Source organism: Pelodiscus sinensis, chromosome 15 (genome assembly GCF_052426305.1).
Source record: "Pelodiscus sinensis isolate ZL-2025 chromosome 15, ASM5242630v1, whole genome shotgun sequence".
Lineage (NCBI taxonomy): Eukaryota > Metazoa > Chordata > Testudines > Trionychidae > Pelodiscus > Pelodiscus sinensis.
In genome coordinates this window covers 33,767,470-33,787,933 of record NC_143066.1, presented here as the reverse complement: position 1 = coordinate 33,787,933, position 20,464 = coordinate 33,767,470, and the positions used below count along the sequence as shown (strand labels likewise).

General features: G+C 47.7%; 1 protein-coding gene across 1 annotated transcript in view; it reads left to right on the top strand.

Annotated features, from left to right (window-relative positions):
* Positions 1 to 2,953: 2,953 nt before the first annotated feature.
* KPNA7 (karyopherin subunit alpha 7) overlaps positions 2,954 to 20,464 on the top strand; it is a 37,676-nt gene continuing 20,165 nt past the window's right edge. Inside the window, 1 exon segment of the mRNA XM_089782281.1 lies at positions 2,954 to 3,088. Within this exon segment, the coding sequence (XP_089638407.1) occupies positions 2,954 to 3,088 (135 nt within the window).

Here is a 20,464-nt window from a genome sequence, read left to right as displayed (position 1 = left end):
GACACGCTTTTCCGCAAAAAAGCCCCAATCGCCATTTTCGCGAACGGTGCTTTTTTGCGGAAAACAAATCTGAGCTGTCTACACCAGCCCTTTTGCGCAAAAGGGACTTTTGCCTGAACGGGAGCAGAATAGTATTTCTGCAAGAAGCACTGATTTCTCACAGTAGGAAGTCAGTGCTTTTGCGGAAATTCAAGCGGCCAGTGTAGACAGCTGGCAAGTTTTTCCAGAAAAGCGGCTGATTTTCTGGAAAAACTGGCCAGTCTAGACACAGCCACACAGTCCCACCAGACAATGTTATAGTTACCAGTCCAGAGTCTGGATCAATCTAGTGGCCAACCAGATCGATCACAGAGAGGGAGCTGGGCTTTGTCGGTAGCGATCCAATGCTCTCCTGGAGTTGGTGGCAAGACGAACCCAAAGTTCCATGGCAAAGCACCGTGCTTTTATAATCCTTTCCTCTATGGATTTTCCTGTGTCAGTCTGTGACCGGTCACTGTTATCTTTTGATATGGACGTTCCAAACATCTCCGAGAAAATCATCCTGTCCTGGATTTAATCAGTTGTTTTTGGGGTGCCCACCCTTCACCTTTAAAGCCATCAATTCTGCCAATCCCTGACCATGGGTACGCACTGATGGCTCTTCTGACACTGATGAGTCTATCTTTACAGTCTGTCTTCACCCGAGTACTCCCTCCTTTCCTGGCCATCTGGCTCCGACACCGACCTTCACACCTTATCTTTATGATGATACATTTCTCATTCACACAAACAGTCTTTCTCACAGAGACCTTCAAAGGTATGCAAATAGCAGTGCTTATAAAAAGCAAAATGCATTGTAAATTAAACCATAATCAAAACAATTCATATTGAAGGCCTGGGCCTTCAGTATTTCTAATCTCATTAACAGAGACACAATACCAAAACCCTGTCTCTTTACTTACTAAACTTTAAAACAAAGAAATGTATATTTAACTAACGGACTTCATTGATAAAATGTTCAATGTGTTACATTACATGACTACACTATTAAATCTAAAATGCAATTATAAAAAGATATAAAACTCTTACTCCAACACTGCCCCTGCCCTGCAAGGGGTATGCGGTGCTTCTAAGCACTGTACGCTTGTGGCAGGGCAGGAGGAGACTTCATGAGCTCCCCTTACCCCAAAGCCCTGATTGGCCTGTGTGTGTGTGTGTGTGTGTGCAAGAAGTCTCCTCCCACCCTGTGAGGGGTGCGGTGCTTCTAAGCGCCACACACTCCTTGCAGGATGGGGGCAGGGTGGGAGGAGACTTTGCATGCTCCTCCCACCCCTAGGCCAATCAGGGGCATGGGTACCTAGAAGCAGTTTACTGGGGGCAAAGACTTTGTGCGCTTCTCCCACCCCCAGACCAATCAGGAACAGACCAATCAGGGTCTGTGGGTGGGAAGCACGCCAGTGTCCTTGCCCCGCACCTTTTGAATTTCTGAAGTGGCCCCCAGGCAAAAAGTATTGCCCACTTCATCATACGTAGTGGAGCAGCCACAGGGAAAAATTAGCAGGTGCAGAGCACCCGCTAGTGCCAAGCTGCCCTCCCCCTATGCCTCATGTGCTGACCACCCTGCATTTACCAACTCCCCCCCTTACCATTCAGTGCTTTCGGAGTGCTGCAAACAGCTGATTCACAGCATTCAAGCTCCAGGACAGATGGGGAGGAACAGAGTTGGGACATGCTCAGGAGAAGAAGCAGGGTGGGGCTGAGTGGTGTGTGTGTGTAGGGGGGGGTCTGGCGTGGAAGCAGGGGTTTGAGCACACACACATCCCAGCAAGATGAGAAGTTGGTGCCAATGTGTAGTGGAGGTGTTTTTCTCAGGCAATGAATGGGTTCATACAGTAGGATTAGAAGGTCCCCACTCACATTTGTTTGCAAGATCAGCCTTTGATGTCTCCTGACTTTACTGTGTTTCCTACACTGATTCCTTTGGTTAGTCCTTGGTTGAAATTATGAAAACAGGAAAGAAAAGCGGGGGGGACCTTCAAAATTCACACTCTGAGGTTGAGGGCTTAGTCTAGACTCAGGCCTGGTCTACACTACGTTTAGGTCAAACTTAGCCATGTCATTCTTCCGCTCAACTCTGCGCTGGTTAGGCCTCAGTTGGAATATTGTTTCCAGTTCTGGGCACCGCATTTCAAGAAAGATGTGGAGAAATTGGAGAGGGTCCAGAGAAGAGCAACAAGAATGATTAAAGGTCTAGAGAACATGACCTATGAAGGAAGGCTGAAAGAATTGGGTTTGTTTAGTTTAGAAAAGAGAAGACTGAGAGGGGACATGATACCTTTCAGGAATCTAAAAGGGTGTCATAAGGAGGAGGGAGAAAACTTGTTCATCTTGGCCTCTGAGGATAGGACAAGAAGCAATGGGCTTAAACTGCAGCAAGGGAGGTTTGGGTTGGACATGAGGAAAAAGTTCCTAACTGTCAGGGTAGTCAAACACTGGAATAAATTGCCCAGGGAGGTTGTGGAATCCCCATCTCTGGAGATATTTAAGTGTAGGTTAGATAAATGTCTATCAGGGATGGTCTAGACAGTATTTGGTCCTGCCATGGGGGTAGGGGACTGGACTCGATGACCTCTCGAGGTCCCTTCCAGTCCTAGGATTCTATGATTAGTCCATTTTATAACCAATGAATCTACACCACCAAACGCCTTCCAACAACTTGAAGGGCGTTTATAGTCAATTTTGGTACTCTTCCTTGATGAGACGTAGCACGACATTGGACCTAGCATGGTTGAGTTTGGGATAGTGCAGACGCAGCGCTATTAAAGTTGACATTCTTGGACTCTGGGAGGTGTCCCACAGTGCTACAACATTTTCAACTCTGCTGCTCTCTATGGTACACAGGAAAAGCTCTGGGAAATGTTGAATTTCATTTCCTGTTTGGCCAGCATGGCGAGCACAGCTCAGCAGCATGACCATGAATGCCCAGGGTCGCAAACAAGCTCCAGCAAGGAGCATGCAGGAGATCCTGGACCTGATTGCTGTATGGGGAGAGGTATCTGTGCAGACAGCACACCGAAGCAGCAGAAGAAATGCTGATGTCACAGGACAGGTGAGAAAAGGACACCCAGTAGTGCCACATGAAAATAAAGGAGCTAAGGCAAGCATACCAGAAGGCAAAGGAGGCAGATGGCCCATCTGGGTCAGAGCCTCAAACATGCTGCCTCTATGAGCAGCTGCATAGGATTCTAGAGGGGGGAGTCAACCACTGTCGCAAAACTGTCTGAGGATACCTCCCAAGTGACTCTTCCAGCAGCCACAGGCAACAAGGGAGGAGGAAACTGTAGGTGAGGAGGAGGAAGAGGAGAATGCTCCGCCAACAAGCGGAGGATTAGGAATGTTAAATTTCCATTAATCAGCTAACTGAGTAGTTGATGGAATTTCCATTGACTATTCGATTAGTCAATAAGGGGGGCGCTTTCTATCACACTGCGCTGCTGCCTTTGACATGTACAAGAGCTGCCTGTGGCTCTTGTACATTTGAAAGGGAGAGGCACAGCAGTCAGGACCCCGTGCGAGTGGGGACTGCTTCCCTGCTCACGCCGTTTCCCCCTCTTTGTCTCTGCCTCCCCCATCCAGAGATGGTGCTGTGGGGGGAACCAGCTTCTAAGCCAGCTCCCTCCAACACCGGCTCCTGCTCCACCCTCTTGGTGCCTTTGATACAGAGGCAGCAAGCAGGGGAAGCAGCTAGTCGAGTAGTGACTCGACTACCCGATAAGCCTAGGCTTATCGGGTAGTCTAGTCGCTTACATCCCTTTGGAGGAGCTGACCTCCCTGACAGCCATGACCTTTTTTTAGCTTTGGAGTCAATCCCCTCCCATGACTTATTGCTGCTGGACCCTGATGTTGGGGAGGTCACTTTTGGTGAGTTCACATTTGTAATCGTGCCACAGTGGGTAAATGTAATTGGGTTTAATCTGCGGAATACAGTGGCCGCCAGTCTGCCTCTACCGTGGGGGCTCCCCAGAAAAGTTTGTTAATGTGTCTGCACATGGAGTGGGAATCCTCCCTGCACATTTCCATAAGGCTCTCATAGAAATACTTTTTCATCCGTCTCATGAGGTTTTGGGGGAGGGCTGCCTTATTCCATCCTCCATGATAGGACACCTTTCCATGCCAAGCCAGCAGTAAGTGATCTGGCATCAGTGCAGCACAAACCACAGTGGTATAAGGTCCAAGGGTTGTAGATACATCCAGTCAGGGTTCATTCACTATCATGCTCTGTGCTTCAGAAAAGACTGATACCACGCATGGTGACCTGGATGAGATGGGGGAAGTTCTGTAACTGAGAGCACTGTGGCAACCCACCTCTGTTTGCTCATCGCCAACAAAGCATGACCCTAGGTTTGCTGCCCGGTTTTCTTGTAGGAATCATCCAAGAGAACAGCTCCCCACCCCCTTGCAAGTCACTGTGGTACGAGAGAGATTCAGTCTGCAGGCTTGCTGGAGGTGAGAACAAACGCGGACCTCTACAAACCCACCCGGTTCCCCCTCTTGGCAAGGCCCCTCTTTCCACTCGCAGATGCCTCGCTAGCCATGAGCGCTGTACTTTGCAAGCTCTCTTTCACACGTGTTTTCAGAGCAGAAGCAAAAGAGGAAGAACCCCAATCTGTCACTTAGCATGCATGCCGCCAACCCGAGTCCAGCTGCCCCGTGCTGTGCGGTGTGTTCCGCCTGCTGGAGAGTTCTTGCGCAAAAACTTCCTGTGCAAAAGCGCATCCACACCTTTTGTGATGTGCTTTTGCACAAGAGAGCATCCACGTTGCATGGATGCTCTTGCGCAAGAAAGCTCTGATGAATGGCTATCAGAGCACCTGTGCTTTTTCTGATAGGCTCTTTTTGCACAAGAAACCCCTGTGGAGCGTCCACACGTGCCTTTTTGCGCAAGAGCTGTAGCGCAAAAAGGAGTTATGCCTTGTAGAAGGAGGTATACCTACACCGCAAAAAGCCCTCTGTTCTGCCGATTTCCTTGCGCAAAAACCTTGTAGTGTAGACATAGCCTGAGCAATGTAAGTTACACCAACTGAAGCAGCAGTGTGGATAGCACTATATAAGCAGGAGAGCTTCTCCCACCAACATAGCTACCCCTACTCACTGGAAATCGCTTCATTAAATCCAGAATGGAGAACTAGGAGTGGCAGAAATTTGTGAGGCAGTTTGGCGTAAGAGATAGGGCACTGGACTGGGACACAGGAAAGCTGGGATTCTACTCCCAGCTCTGCCACTGACATGCTGGGTGATCTTGCGGGTCCCTGGCTTCCAGTTTCCTGCTTTTAGCAGGGGGTTGGACTCGATGACCTCCTGTGGTCTCTTCCAACCCTATGACGCTATGATCTTTTTTTGGGCTGGGAGCCACTGACCCACAGACAAATCAGTCGAGGGCTGCACACAAGCGCGAAGCAAAAAAACCAGAAAAAAGCCCTTTACTTTCCTGGCCCCCGACCGAGAAGGACAAAGACGCTACTGCATTTCCCTTGCACACCAGAGCTTAGGCAGGCCTAGGCTAGTAGATTTTTTGTGCTCCAGCCCTACTGGGGAATAGCGGTGGAGCTGAAGCACCAACACAGGCTCCCCAATGCTGAGGGGGAGCCCCGAGTCTCGGGGTCTGGATCCAGGGAAGCTGAATTAAATCAATCGGCTTAGCTACAGAGCTTATAGCTGCGAGTGTAACCCAAGCTTTGGTTGGAGCTGATGGGGTGAAGGAGGGAGAATCCACACTCATATCCTTTGGTTCACTCCATGCTAGAAACAAATCTGAGAATTAGTAAACCAATGAACACAAAAGCGCTGTTTAAAATCAATTAGCTGTGAATGAGTGTGGCCTGGCTGGATACTTAGCTGAGATGCTCTTCCAGCAAGTGGCAAGGTGGTGGTGCCCAAGGGCTATTCGGGTGTGAAGAACTATTCAATTAGCTCATCCAAAGAGGCTCAGCACGTCATGCACATCAGAGATCCTATCCAAATCTGAAGAGACATCTGAGCAGTGAAGTGACAGTGTGGATACAGCACAAGGAATGTAATTACTGTTGCCCGGAACCTCATTACTAAATCAGTGTGTATGAGATTGGAAATGCTGAAACAGACATGGGTAGTATCCTCAGGCTTAGCGCAGAATTAGTGTTAGCCAAGAGCAGCTAGGAACAGGGGGAGGAGCGATATTTCCAGTCTTCTGTTGGTGCCTTTTTAGAAGGCTTGGGAGAGTTTGCAGCACTTCTTGAATATAAATGCTAACCATAAGAAATCTCTTCCCACTCACCCCCAATAACTTCCTAGACTTGGTTGCAATTTTCGAAAACTCCTAAGGGAGGTACGTTCCCATTGACTTTCAGGCCCCTTTGAAAATCCTTGTTCGTACTTGATATTTAGATTATAGCAGCATCCAAAGTACAGGCAGTCCCCGGGTTACACGGATCCGACTTACATCGGATCCCTACTTACAAACGGGGTGAGGCAACCCCGCACCAGCTGCTTCCCCCCAGCAGACCAGGGAGACGCAAAGCTAGCACTCCTCCCAGCAGACCAGGGAGACGTGGAGCGGCTTTTCTCAGCAGACACCTCAGCTTGAGAATAAAGGACTGAGGGAAGTGAGGTGTGGGAGAATAAAACTGAGCTCTGGAGATATGTTTGGCTAGAGTTTCCCCTACAATATGTACCAGGTCCGACTTACATACAAATTCAACTTAAGAACAAACCTACAGTCCCTATCTTGTACGTAACCCGGGGACTGCCTGTAATGATGTTAGCATGTACCCGTTTCCACAATTAACCAGTTAGCCTGGGCTCATTGGTTAATCCTAATGGTTACATGCACCCCCCTCTGCTGCCTCTCAGAGGCAGCGGAGGGCGGGTGAGGGTGGATCCACTCTGTCCCTGAAGGAAGAGGGTTTTTACAGGGTGTTGGCACACCATTTGGCCCTGGATCTCTCATGCCTGCCTCATCAAACCAGTTGTGAACTAGTGCAACAGTTTCGCCTCACTGTCAGCATGACATGGTAGCAACCCTGCTTCTTCTCCCCGTGAAGGTTATGTCAAAACTCCCACTGACTTCAGTGGTTCAAGACTGGGCCCTGTGCACAGCACTGTGTTCCTAGCACAGGCCAAAACTTTGTGCAAGGCTGCAACCTGCCACCCGCTCCTCCAAAGAGAAGGAGTCTTCGTGGCTGGACTGCCCCATCTATACGAACACTATCCGTATTTAAAACAAAAAAGAGGATTATGTAGCACTTTAATCTGTATTTAGGCAGTGGAAGAGGATGAGGAATTCATGGGCATCTACTGAAATTGCACACTGAACCCCTGACAGCAAAATGGCATCTGCAGGGCTTTTTTTAGGCTGCCAAAGTTCTGCAATCCATGCTTTGGGATGTTTTCTGATATTTTCCTGTGTTTCCCCCTCCCATTTGAATTGACCATTTCCCCTTTCTTTTAATGAGTGATTTATTCCCCCGGAATTGTAATGTTTTGAGGGGGGAAAGTTGCGTGAGATGTTCAGATGTTTAAATAGTTCCTCCCCCCAATTCCCCATGTATGGGATTCCTCTTGAATTCTGAGACAGCCCATTGCAGTGTTTTGCTTTTCCTCTCAGCTGTTCTGCCTGTTTGAACACATCCAAATATCTGTGGCACAGACAAGATCCTGAGACCAAACTACAGATTAATATTACTGAATCCTGCTGTTTTATTCCTTTAGAAAACAAAATCTGTTAAGAATCAAGGAGTTCAGTTATTCTACTTCCGCAAATTAGGGCACATCTACACGGCAGGGCTAAAGTCAAATTAAGCTACATAATTCAGCTACGTCAATTGTGTAGCTGAAGTCAAAATAGCTTAACTTGGCTTTTGGCGTGGTCTACAGAGCAGGAAGTCGAAGGAAGAACACTCTTCCTTCAACTTCCCTTATTCCTCATTAAATGAGGGTTACTAGGAGTCAGAGTAAGAAGTCCTCCAGCTCAACATTATTTCGAAACAAAGTCTTGTTGTTTAGATGCGCACTATGTTGTTTCAGAATAATATCAGTTATTCCAAAATAACACTGCTGTGTAGACGTACCCTCAGCCTCCTGCAATAGCATCAGATATGACTAATTACTAGAGCTACCTTTAAATAACAATATACCAAACTGAATATGATACCCTCAGAGATGGAGGAAAGGATGAAGTTTAAGAGGATAAAATTAGTTCCTTAATGTTCCGTCTAGTGTGGCGTTACAATTCCTCTAGGACTGAGCAGGCTTTCTAAGATGTGCACTTCTATTGCCTGGCTAACGGACATTAGCAGCTGCATTTGGCAAGTGCTAAAGGACTCCCACCAGTTCCATTCAAGCAGTGCTGGCGTTGGAACTTCTGGGGCTCAATTACTTTGTCGGTGTCATGCCTGCAGCTCCCCTTGGCTTTAGCGTGTGTGACTGACGGGATAACCATGCCCCCAGTGTTAACAAAAACCAAGAGACTCCAAAATGGCTTGAGACTTTTGGATCCGACCTGAGCTGTCTGTTTGCCAGTGGAGCGATTCCCTTCTCAGTGAAGATCACAAAATTCACAACTCTGCTGTTTCTCCTCACCAATAAATATAGGTCCCATTGTATAATATCAATGAAACATTCAAACTCCTACATTTCTGAGTGAATACTCCCATTCTTGGCAGAGAAGAGACTGTTAAAGACAGTTGGCCTAAAGCCCCATGCCTTGAAACCCCCCCACAAAGGAACAGATTCTCCTGTTCACATAGTCTTGTGTAACTTGTTGTTACTAATTATATTATGATGTGCATTATTATATTTATCAGCTGCACTGAGAGTCCTGAGTCAGCTTCGGCTAAGATATTCTGGGATGAAGAATAAAGGCGATATCACACAGGCTGACATCTGATCATGTAAATTTCTTGGTATTCACTAATTGTAACATAATCAGACAAATACCACTGGAGATTAGAACATAAGAATGACCATACTGGGTGTAGACCAGAGATCCATCTAGCCTAGTATCCTGTCTGCTGAGAGTGGCAATGCCAGATGTCCCAGAAGGAGGGAACACAACAGGTAATCATCACGTGACCCTTCCTCTTTCGCCCATTTGCAGACAAACAGAGGCTAGGGACACTATTCCTACCCATCCTAGTTAATAGCCATTAATGGACCTAACCTCCATGATTCTATCTGGCTTGTTTCTGAACCCTGTTAAAGTCCTAGTCTTCACAACTTCTTCTTGCAAGGAGTTCCACAGGTTGACTGCACACTGAGTGAAGAATTTTTTTTCATACAACTTTAGTTTCATCTGCCGCCTTGAATATTTTAAATAGGAAGGCGGGGTAAAAATATTTAAATAAATAAAATCTGCTCCTTTGTAGTGAGGGCTTTCAGGTTGGAAGATTTATTGCCCAAATTGTTTGGGAAGAGAGTTTAAGTCTATAGCCATGATGATAAAAAGTCCCCCCCCCCTTTTGTGCCCAACCCCATGGCCTGACACCAAAGAGAGCTCAATGGGAGGGGAAAGACAGTATTGTGACTGAGGCTCTGGACTCAGGAAATTGGGATTCAATGGTCAGCTCTGCCACAGATTCCCTGAGTGACCTTGGACAAGTCTCTTAATTTTCCTAGTGCCTCAATCCCCCACTGGTAAAATGGGGATAACAGCATTTCCTTTCTTCTGCCTTTCCTCTGTCATGTTTACATAAATGGCAAGCTGTCTGCAGCCAGGGCTGCCTGTTCCTAGGTGTCTGTATGGGGCTTAACACAATGGGGTTGTAGGTGTTGGAAATCAAGGCCTACTGTCCAGGAAATCTCTGGGTGTAGCTGGACTGCAGCCAGTGGTGAAAATGAGCTGGGGCGGTATGGTACGCCATATTGGAAAGTTATTTTTCGGCTGGTAAGGTGCACTAGAAAGACTCCCTGTCCCTGCTGGCTAGCCCCAGCCCCTCCGTTGTGTCTTTGTGTATCGGGGGCAGGGAGGTGGGCTGGAAATACTACCCCATGTTCTGCTCCTTTCCCCACAGCCCCTCCCAGCGGGGAAAAAGAACAGAACTCCCAGCCCTGTACACAGAGGTGAGAGGGACAACCAAGAAAGCAGCTAAACTGCTGGCAACTGTACTTCTCCCATTCCCTTTCCTCCCAGCTTAACAGGGGATGGGAAGGGGAAGAGCGAGGGGGTCCCGAGCTGGGAATGGGGCAGTCAAGTGGGGGATCATGTGGGGAGGTCTCACATGGCCCTGGGTGACCCGTGGTGGCCTGTGTCCTCACCAAGATTTCAATTGTTCCGATGCCCCCTCCTTGTTCCTCTGGGTGGCCCCCCAGTACCCGCTTCCCCCACAGGGACCAGTTGCATGCCCCTCCCTTAGCTGGTGTGCCCTCGCCCCTCCCATAGGGGTAAGAATTTTTGTTTTCTTGCCCCACCGCCTGTGGCAGCTGCCTAATCAGCTGTGTGTGGTTGGGGGGGTGGGGGGGCAACAGTTTGCTGTCTCTTTGCTGTTTGGGCACATCATTGCCACAACTCTCCTCCCCACCAGAGACCCCACCTCACCTGTTTTCCTGCTTGCTCTAGGGCAAGGCTCTCAAACTCCGTTTACCTCAGGGCCAGTGCCAGTCCTCAAATCCACCTAATGGGCCAGCAGCCGACCCCCCCGGGAGGGCTCCAGGAGGGGGTGTTTCCACACGTTCCTCCTCCTCAGGTCTCCTGGCCCTGCCTGTCGCCCCTGGGTGATTAAACACCCTCCCCCCCCAGGGAGCCCCGACGCCACTAGCGGTAGTGCAGCAGGGCTGGAGCGGCTTCCCGCTGCTAGCTTTGCGCCACCAGGGGAGGTGTGTGCAGAGCCATCCCGTCCATAGGACAGTTTGGCATAGCCACCCCATAGACGGGATGGTCCCCTCCACTCACATTAGCCCACGAGGCCCTGGGCGGGCTGGGGGCCAACAGCAGGGGCTGGGATCCCCTGTACTCGGTGCGGTGGCAGGAGCCGCAGGGAAGCAGAGCTACACCGCAACCTGCTCTTCTCTGTCTCCATCTCTCCAGCCAGCCCACGCTGGGGCTGGGGCACTCCTCTTCCTGCCACCGTGCTGAAGGGGAGAGACCAGGCTGGCCTGGGAGATGGCAGCAGAGCAGAGCCAAGGCTGCTGTCACTCTGCTTCTCCGCAGCTCCTGCCACTGAGGTGCACGCACATGGCCCAACACCTGCTGCGCCAGGTCCCCTAGTATTCCCTATGGCCATGTCCCTCAAGGGAGGGGGCTTGATGGAAGGGGGGTGATGGGAGAAGGTGGAGCAGGGTGGGGAGAGGCGAGGTGGGAGTTGCACAGGGGCTGGACTTGGGGGAAGAGTACAGACACCTCCCTCCAGGCCGCAGGGACTCACATGGCAGCAGCCATGTGCAGGCCGGGGTGTCTGAGGTCCACAATCTGGCCTGGGAGTCTGAGACTCCTGCACTAGGGGACTCCAGCTTGACCATTGGCTGTGGTACTCAATGCCTGACTCCAGCCTCCAGCTCAGACACAGTAGCCCCCGGTTTCTGATGCTCCATTCCGGATGCCTTCTCTGACCCTTGTCATACCTGATGCTTGCACTGACCACTAGGCTAGACTGCCCATATCCCAGTCACCTGACACTAGATGCTACAGAAATAATAATAGTAGTTTAAATTAATTTGAAGGCTGGGGGTATGAAGGCCACCCTCTGTGTGACCCTAGGCTGAATGGGGAGTTAGTAGGGACTAGTAAATTGGCATTGTTAAACAAATCAGTTTTATTGATACCAATTTCAACCAAAAGCCACACACAATGCGCTCAATTTACAGTCCTGATCCTGCCACCCTGACTCTCACCCGCAGTCCAACTGGTGCCAACGGGTTTACTCGTGTGAGTAAAAGTGGTGAATAGGGCTCATAGTTTCCCCTGTCCTCCCTAGCAACAGAGCTGAAATGTGATTGCAGCTGTCCCAACATCAAAGCACTCTGACATAGCTCTTGGCTTGGGGCCCTGAGTGTGTCATCCGTACCAAGGGGACCCATTGCACTCAATGACTTCCTCTGCATATGCCCATGTCAGCAAGAGCTGAATAAATGCCTTCCCTCACAAGCACAGTCACGCTGCCTGGCAAATGGTGGGGACCTTTTAGGACTCTGCTTCCTACAGCCAGGTCTACACTAGAACCAGAAGGTTGGCTTAAGGTATGCAACTTAAGTCAAGCTTGGCGCCATCTTCACAGAGGTTGATGGGAGCAAACGCTCCTGTCAGCTTCCCTCACTCCTCATGGCTGCGCATAGTACCAGTGCTGACCGGAGGTGCCCTCAATGTTTGATTTAACAGGTCTTAACTAGACCCACTAAATCAAATGCCAGAAGATCGATCTCCAGCATGGCTTAAGCAAATGGCCAGCTCCAATCTTGAGGATGCTAGGTGCTAATGTAATTATTAATTATTAGTAGTAGTAGTAGTAGTAATAATAATAATAATGAAACTTCTGCTGTTAACTGAATGGACTGGATTAAAATCTAGTGCATGATACGCAGTTCAAATATACGCAGTTCAAATGCAGAGGATGGCTAGATTTGTAGGATTCCTTTGTCTCTCTCTTCACCAGGTAAGGTTTCATTTTGCAGAAGGAGGGCTCTGAACAGCTGCCACAGAGAACATCCTCACATGCTGCCGCCAGGGCTATAATTGCATGACTTGTACAAGCCCACCGCAGGGATCCTGCATGTGGATGCCTTCCTCCAGTACCATCTTTCAGTGCATGCAGCCTATTAAAAGGAAGCCTATTAAAAGGACTTGAAAAGATGGAGGAAAGAGGAGAACAGGACTTTTATCTTTAGGCTTAAAGACGATATTTCAGAGCTATTGTCAGTGGTGATGTAACCAATCTGAATGTCTGACAAAAAGCTGGCAGGGGGGAAAAAACCTACTGAATATATATAGTCTCTGTTCCATCTGATCAGATCCACCTGCTTGGAAACAGAAACCCGGGCATCAGGGTAGAGTTAATGCTTCTGCGTACCTGTCAAGATCCAGGTTTTCAGCATGAGCACACATGACTGAGCTAAAAGGACACTGTCTTGTAGATTTATGGCTTCATCTTTCTTACTCTGCATTAGTTGCGAGACCCTCTTATGAAGCTTGAAAATAAAACATCTCTGTCGATCTTGCCCTTTCCCATTGGCAAATATTGATCTCCTCAGAGGCTGAAATTAACACGGCTCTTTTTGGTCCTGCTTTTGGGCTTGACGTTCAACACTGTTAGCAATGATGCCATCCGAGAATTAAGCAAAACTCGGGGAGAGGGGGCTAGTTAGTGAACTTGGGCATGCAGTGTCTCTCGCTCTGGTTCTCTGTGCTGGCAGCCACAGAGCACTAAACACAACAGGATGGGTCTGATTGAGCTTGGCAGGTGGGCAGGAAAAGGAAAGGCACAAGGAGAAAGAGGAGCATAGCATAACAATAAACTTCCTCACAGCTTCTTGACTTACTCACATTCTAATGCATCATATCCTGCTGGGGCAGAGAGAGGGACAGAGTCTTCAAGGATAAAGGAGACATTTCCCAATACCCACCTCTGCTATCTGTCATGAAAAGTCGCATTAGTTTAACTTCGAGTGTGAGTTTAAGCCCATTGCCTACATCTAGACTGGCATGATTTTCCGGAAATGCTTTTAACGGAAAACTTTTCCGTTAAAAGCATTTTCGGAAAATCGTGTCTAGATTGGCAGGACACTTTTCCGCAAAAGCACTTTTTGCGGAAAAGCGTCCATGGCCAATCTAGACCCGGTTTTGCGCAAAAAAGCCCCGATCGCCATTTTAGCCATTGGGGCTTTTTTGCGCAAAACAGTACTGTGCTGTTTACACTGGCCCTCTTGCACAAATGATTTGCGCAAGAGGGCTTTTGCCCGAATGGGAGCAGCACAGTATTTCCGCAAGAACACTGATGATCTTACATGAGATCGTCAGTGTTCTTGCGGAAATTCAAGCGGCCAGTGTAGACACAGCCATTGTGTTAAACTACTGGAAAAGGTTGTGTGGACACTTCTATTTCAATGTAAACCAAACGTATTTCAGATTTAGCTTGTGCTAGTTAGGAATTGACTGAAGCAAAATCATGACGAGCCACTCTGAAACCAGAACAAAAGGGTCCACACTGTCTTCTACACCTGTTTGATTAAATCCAATTGAAACCCAATTTCAGTTACATTGGTGCTATTGTCTCATGTAGCCCTGGCCAATGGGAGGATAGAATGCAGCCACTTAGGTTATGGAAACTGCCATGGGATCTTTAATATCCACAAAGAGCAGGCTTCCATCAGAAAGCCCCCCCCCCCCCCACTCACCTGCTTAGATCACACTTAATCTGCCAGGGGAGGGATGGCTAAAATGACCCTTCCTGGGATAAGGACCTGTGATTCCAGGCAGTCTTAACATGCTGTGCATGAGCACATAGGTATTCACCACAGTTTACAGACATTTTCCTTATAAGGCTCTCAGTATATGCAATTACCTGGACATATAGGACCAAATTCTATTCCCAGTTACACCTGTGCACACCCCAACACATTTACTCCCAGGAGGTTACTGCTGGCACCATCTCATCGGATCTAGTTTTCTGGGAACAAGCCTCAGGCAGCCTGTCCAACTTACTAAGTAAGAAGAGCTCCATGTAGATAGGTGCTGGAACAAGGTGAGCAGGGAATGCTGAAGAGGTTTCCATTATATAGCAAGATTTATGGTTTGGTTCAAGGGCTCTAGGCAATAAGCACCTACATGATACAAATGGTTCTAGCACCCCTGCTCTGTAGCCTGAAAGTTTGCCCAATAAACTTTAGTTCAACCAGTAGGGCCAACAGGCTTGCCAGACCACAACCCCAGAAGGGGTGGAGCCTCGGGTGGAAGGGGCGGGGCTGGCACTAACCTCCTCCAGACAGCCCTCAGTGCTGCCCAAGCACACCACAAGGGGCTCTGGCGGTGATTTAAAGGGCCCAGTGCTCTGGCCACTGCCACAGTAGCAGCAGCTAGAAGCCCTGGGTCTTTTGCATCACTGGGCCCTGGGGCAGTAGCTCCCTTTGCCCTCTGCCTCCCCCTCATTTACAGGCCTGAATCCAACACCAGATATTACCTCACCCACCTTGTGTCTCATATCCTGGGATGAACACCGCTCCAGTTCCACGGTGCATTGTGAACTTCTCTTTCCCAACAAACAATGTTACATCATTTAAAAGTAGGTTGGAATCCTCTATTTTAAACTCTCAGCGGAGTCCCCTCCCCATTTAGCAAACACTGGCCTTTTTGCCCCCTGAACATGAATGTCCTTTGTCTGTCACAACCCCCTGCCTCATAGTTGGCTGTCACCTTTGCCCAGCATTGGGCATTGCCTTTGTTTGCTGCTCCTGCACCAAGCAGAGGGAGCACAAGGTAGGTTTGATGGGGATGGTAACAAAGGGCTGTGACCAGCTGGCTATTAAAGCTGGCTATTATGCCTCCCTGACTGACCAAGGCATTGTCCAACCCCACTGCATGTCGTAGCTTTGAGGGCTGTGTTCTTCACAATATGAGTATCATATATGTCCATCTCATCAATAGAACACGAAGTAGCGAATAATATTAATGTCAATGCAATTATTGATGAGTTTGCCTCATTAAAAGCATGTGAAGTACAATTATAATCAAATATCTAATAATACCTGACATGGTGATATTTTATAATTATATGTAGTGATTGTTTATGCAGTTCTCATAACCAGGGCTCGACAATTTAGGTAATCTACTTGCCATGCGCAGCGTGCTGAACCGTGCGGCTGGCGAGCAGAGCTCGCCATGGCTTGGCCAGCCCTGCTCATAACTATAGTAAATAAACATGGTATTATTGTTGTTGTTGTTTTTGTATTTTCCCTTTTTCTACGAAATAGCTACTATGAATATATACACATGAGGGGGTGCAATTTTATATCCTTGCCTCAGGCACAAAATTAGCTACTTACAGCAGGCACTGAGTTATACACAGGCCTCAAAATAGTAACTAAGGGCATGTCTACACTATCTCATTAATTTGAGCTAGGTAGGCAAATGAGGCGGCTGGAGTTGCAAATGAAGCCCGGGATTTAAATATCCCCGGCTTTATTTGCATGTTCCCATCCGGTTGCCATTTTGAAATTTCACTGGCCCGAACTCACTGCCACGTGGCTACATGCAGCAGTGAAATGTTAATTCGAACGAAGTCCTTCTCTCTCCATACTCGTGGAATGAGGAGTAACAGTTAATTTGAACTAAGGACTTAGTTCGAATTAACATTTCACTGCCACGTGTAGCCGTGCGGCAGTGAGTTTGGGCTAGTGAAATTTCAAAATGGCGACCAGACGGGAACATGAAAATAAAGCCCGGGATATTTAAATCCCGAGCTTCATTTGCAACTCCGGTTGCCTCATTTGCCTCAGGCATCTGTATGGGGGACAAGACTTTGAAAAGATTACCTATAATATAGAACTTGAGAGATGGGGTTTATTCAGCTGGCACAAGTGTTCTGTAGCACTTCCTCTGTACCAAAGCTGAGGAAACCTCTTTAAAAAATAGGGAAAATGCAAACTGATATGGGGGCAATTTTCAAAACTGACAACTTTTTCCAGCTGGCAATATCGCAAAATGACAATGTCCTGTCTCTCTTATAGTAAAACATCCTGGGTTAAGGAAAATATTTATAGGGCTTGTCTCAACATGAAAGCATCTTAGATTACCCTGAATTGCTTTAGGAGCCACGGCCTTGCATTCACATGTTTAACTACAACATCCCATTCTGCATTAAGGAATCTGTTTCGGATGCAAATAGACTCGCATTTGAAAGAAGTTGACATGGAATAAAGGTGGTGTGAGTGCATCCCCATTTTGAATTAGTTATTCTGCTTCTGCCAGTCCTCCCACTGTGATCCCACACTGCATTCATGCACACCTGGTGGAACTTTCTACTTGTGGCTATGTCTACACTGCAGGCTTTTGCTGGCAGAAAGCTAATGAAGCGCTCATTAGCAGTTGTTGCACTGTCATTTGCATATTCTCTGCCGATGCTTTTTGCGCAGGAGGTTTTTGTGCAAAAACAAAGAGTATAGACGGGTCTGTTTTACGCAAAATGGACCTGTCTAAACTGCTTGTTTTTGCGCAAAAAGCATAGCAGAGAATATGCAAATGACAGTGTGATAACTGCTAACGAGCACTTAATTTGCATACTCTCTGCAGGCAAAAGCCTGCAGCGTAGACCAGGCATGTAAAACTCAAAGCCTACTTAGGGCTGCACAAATGAAAACTGATAGCTTTCAGGGCCACCAAAGAAAATGTACTTTATCAGAAGTGTGTAATTATTTATTATTATAGATTATGTTTTAGGTATATTTTATAATATTTTTTCAGGTCTTGTTTTAATATAATACAATAATTTGTGTAAAATTATTGTTTGTTCATATAAAATTTTTAATTTAAATATAAATTTAAGGTACTTATATGATACATAACTTGTTTTGTTGAAATAAAAAGTATAGATCATGGTTAATCAAATAGAACATGCATCTGTGAAAATTTCAGATACTTTGTGAGTTTGAGATTTTTCATAAACATATATTCTTGCAATTGCAAAAAATTGACATATATTTGATATAAAATTAATATACATTTTGTGATTTTATTTGGGAATAAATAAATAAATAAATAAATATTAACAAAATAACCCCCTCCTTTCCCCCAGAACCAGGCACTCCCATACCCCCATTCTAACCCAATATCCCTCTGCTCCCCCAGAGCCAGGCACCCCCACCTAATGCCTCCTCCCGTCCCCCACAGCTAGGCACTCCCAGCCTCCCCTAACCGAATACCTGGGTCTCGGAGTCACCATTGCCCCTGCCACACATTTCTTCCTCAAGTGCGCTGGGGCGGTGTGAGCACAGCGGCCACCTGTGAGTGCCCAGCGCACAGCGGCCCGGCTGGCTGTGAGCGCGTGCTGGGTGCAGTGTGCAGAGTGGCCCTGACTGTGAGCAGTCGCTGTGGCACAGAGAGGCCTGGCTGGCTGTGATCTGCACTCGGCCACGTGCTCTGAGCGGCCAGCACTTTATTCCTTTATAAAAATGTACTGATGGGCCGCAAAATATTGATATGCCTGGTATAGACATAGCCTGAGGCTGTGTCTAGACTACATCCCTTTTCTCGAAAAAGAGATGTAATTTAAACACTTCGAAATTGCAAATGGGATTTAAATGCATAATGGCGGCCGCAGGTTTTTTTAAATGGGGCTTTTCAATAGAAAACCGGCAGTTTAGATGGGGATCTTTCGAAAATAAAACCCTTTTTCGAAAGATCCTATACTCCTCAAAAAAATTAGGTTTACAGGATCTTTCAAAAAAGGGTTTTATTTTCGAAAGATCCCCGTCTAAACTATCAAAGCCCCGTTTCGATAAAGCTGCTGCTGCCATTATGCAAATGAAGCATGGGAAATTTAAATCCGGGCTTTTTCGAAGTGTCTAATTTACATCCCTCTTTCGAGAAAAGGGATGTAGTCTAGACACAGCCTGAGTGCCTGGTAGTGCTCCTGGGTCCTCTTGACCAGGTGTCATTTTCCTGATTAAATGCTGGTATGCAGCCAAGTATGCCCTCCTTTGGTGTGTGCTTTCACATGCAGTCATATGCAGACTATAGCTCCCATGTGGGATGACAGGAGAGGAATCATGGGAATTGCTTTGACAGTCCTGAGATTCGAATGGTTTGCAGTAGGTGTTCCCACAACACAGTGAGAAATACCAGAATTGAGAAGCCGGATACTGGAACACTGTACCATGGGACATCTACCAAGAATGCTCTGCACGTCCTTTGAAAAAGCACAGTGATGTGCAGCCTCTGATTCTAAAGAGAAGTTCTGTTACAGCAGCATAACAAAGCGGTCTGCACCCACTGCTTTTGGAGTAGCTATACCTGATTGAGACTCAAAGGCAATCTGAAATAATGGAGCCAAGCCCTTGTATATAGCTGCAATGACGCTTCCCCTAGAGAGGATCATTGCATTGTGATTAGTGTTGAACGTGCACCAGAGAAGTCTGAGTCAGGAATGTCCTGGGCGAGGGAGGAGTGGGGCTAGCTTTCTGAAACCTTACTGATGGGAGGTGTCAACAGTGCTGGCAGCCTGGAGAGAGGGGCAATGTAAGAATGAGTCGTCCTACACGTTTCAGTCTGGAGTTTCCTAGAGCAGTGTTTCCCAATTTTATTTGGCCACAGAGCCCTTTTCCACTTAAAAGAATCTCAAGGAACCCCTAGGGTTGCCAGGGTAAAATCTTAAAAAAAAAAAAAAAAAGGACCCACCAGAATTGGTCAAGCAAAAAAATATATAAAAAAATAAATAAAAAGCTGCGAAATAGACTCTGTCTCTTTAAGAGGGGGCAGGGGAGTGCCGCATTCTCACGGAACCCTTACTTTCACTTCGCGGAACCCCAGGGTTCTGCAGAGCACCAATTGGGAAGCACTGTCCTAGAGCAACTCCAAGGCAATTAACTAGCTATTTTTCACCTGTATAAATGAAACCGCCCTTCCTCTTTAGCATGTGTAAGGATGCAAGTTGAAAGCTGTCCTCAAATAATGGAGAGCAGATTTCTGAAGGTTGTCTAGATTGCTTGGTAAACTGGACACAAGCCAACAATAACTTTAATACAGTTATACATCTAGGAACAAATGGTAGATGTATGGAGGGCAGGGGGGTGGAGTTGATCCTGAAGCAATGACATTGGAAAAAAATGTGGAGGTTGTGGTGGATAATCAACTAAAGGTGAGTTCCCAGTTTGATGCTGTCATCAAGATGGCTAACTTTGGGTGCATAAATAGTGGTATTGTGAGTAATTGTAAGTAGGGATGTTAAAATTTGTGTAGTTGTGTAACTGCTGGAATTTTTAGTGGTTACAAATTTACATGAAGGGGGGGGAGGCAGGGCCGGATTAAGGAGGGGGGGTGCTAGCTGGGCAGCTGCCCAGGGCGCCAACCTATGGGGGGCGCCTGATGGCAGCTGCAATGGGTGCCACGTGGCACCCCTTAGAGCTGCCATCAGGTGACACACGCCCGATTGCAGCTGTAAGGTGCGCAGTGCACTGGGGGGCGGGGCCATGCATGCGCCATGCGCCCGCTGCCCGGGGCGCAGGAATGGCTCGAGCCAGCCCTGGGGGCAGGTGGGAGCCAGTGTTTACAGTAGGGATGTAAATGAGTAGTTGCATATACAATTACTGAGAAGCTGAGGCTTATCGGTTAATCTTCTCCACTATTCCCATCTCCCCTCCCTCCCCCCCGCTCTTGCTGCCTCTGTAGCAGAGGCAAGGGGAGGGGGGAGCAAGAGCCTATACTGGCTTAAAAGCCGGTTCCCCCCCAGCACCAGCTCTGTGGTGCAGCCTCCCCCCCTAACCCCCACTGCTGCCTCTGAGGCAGCAGCAGGGGGCAGAGGCAGGAAAGGTG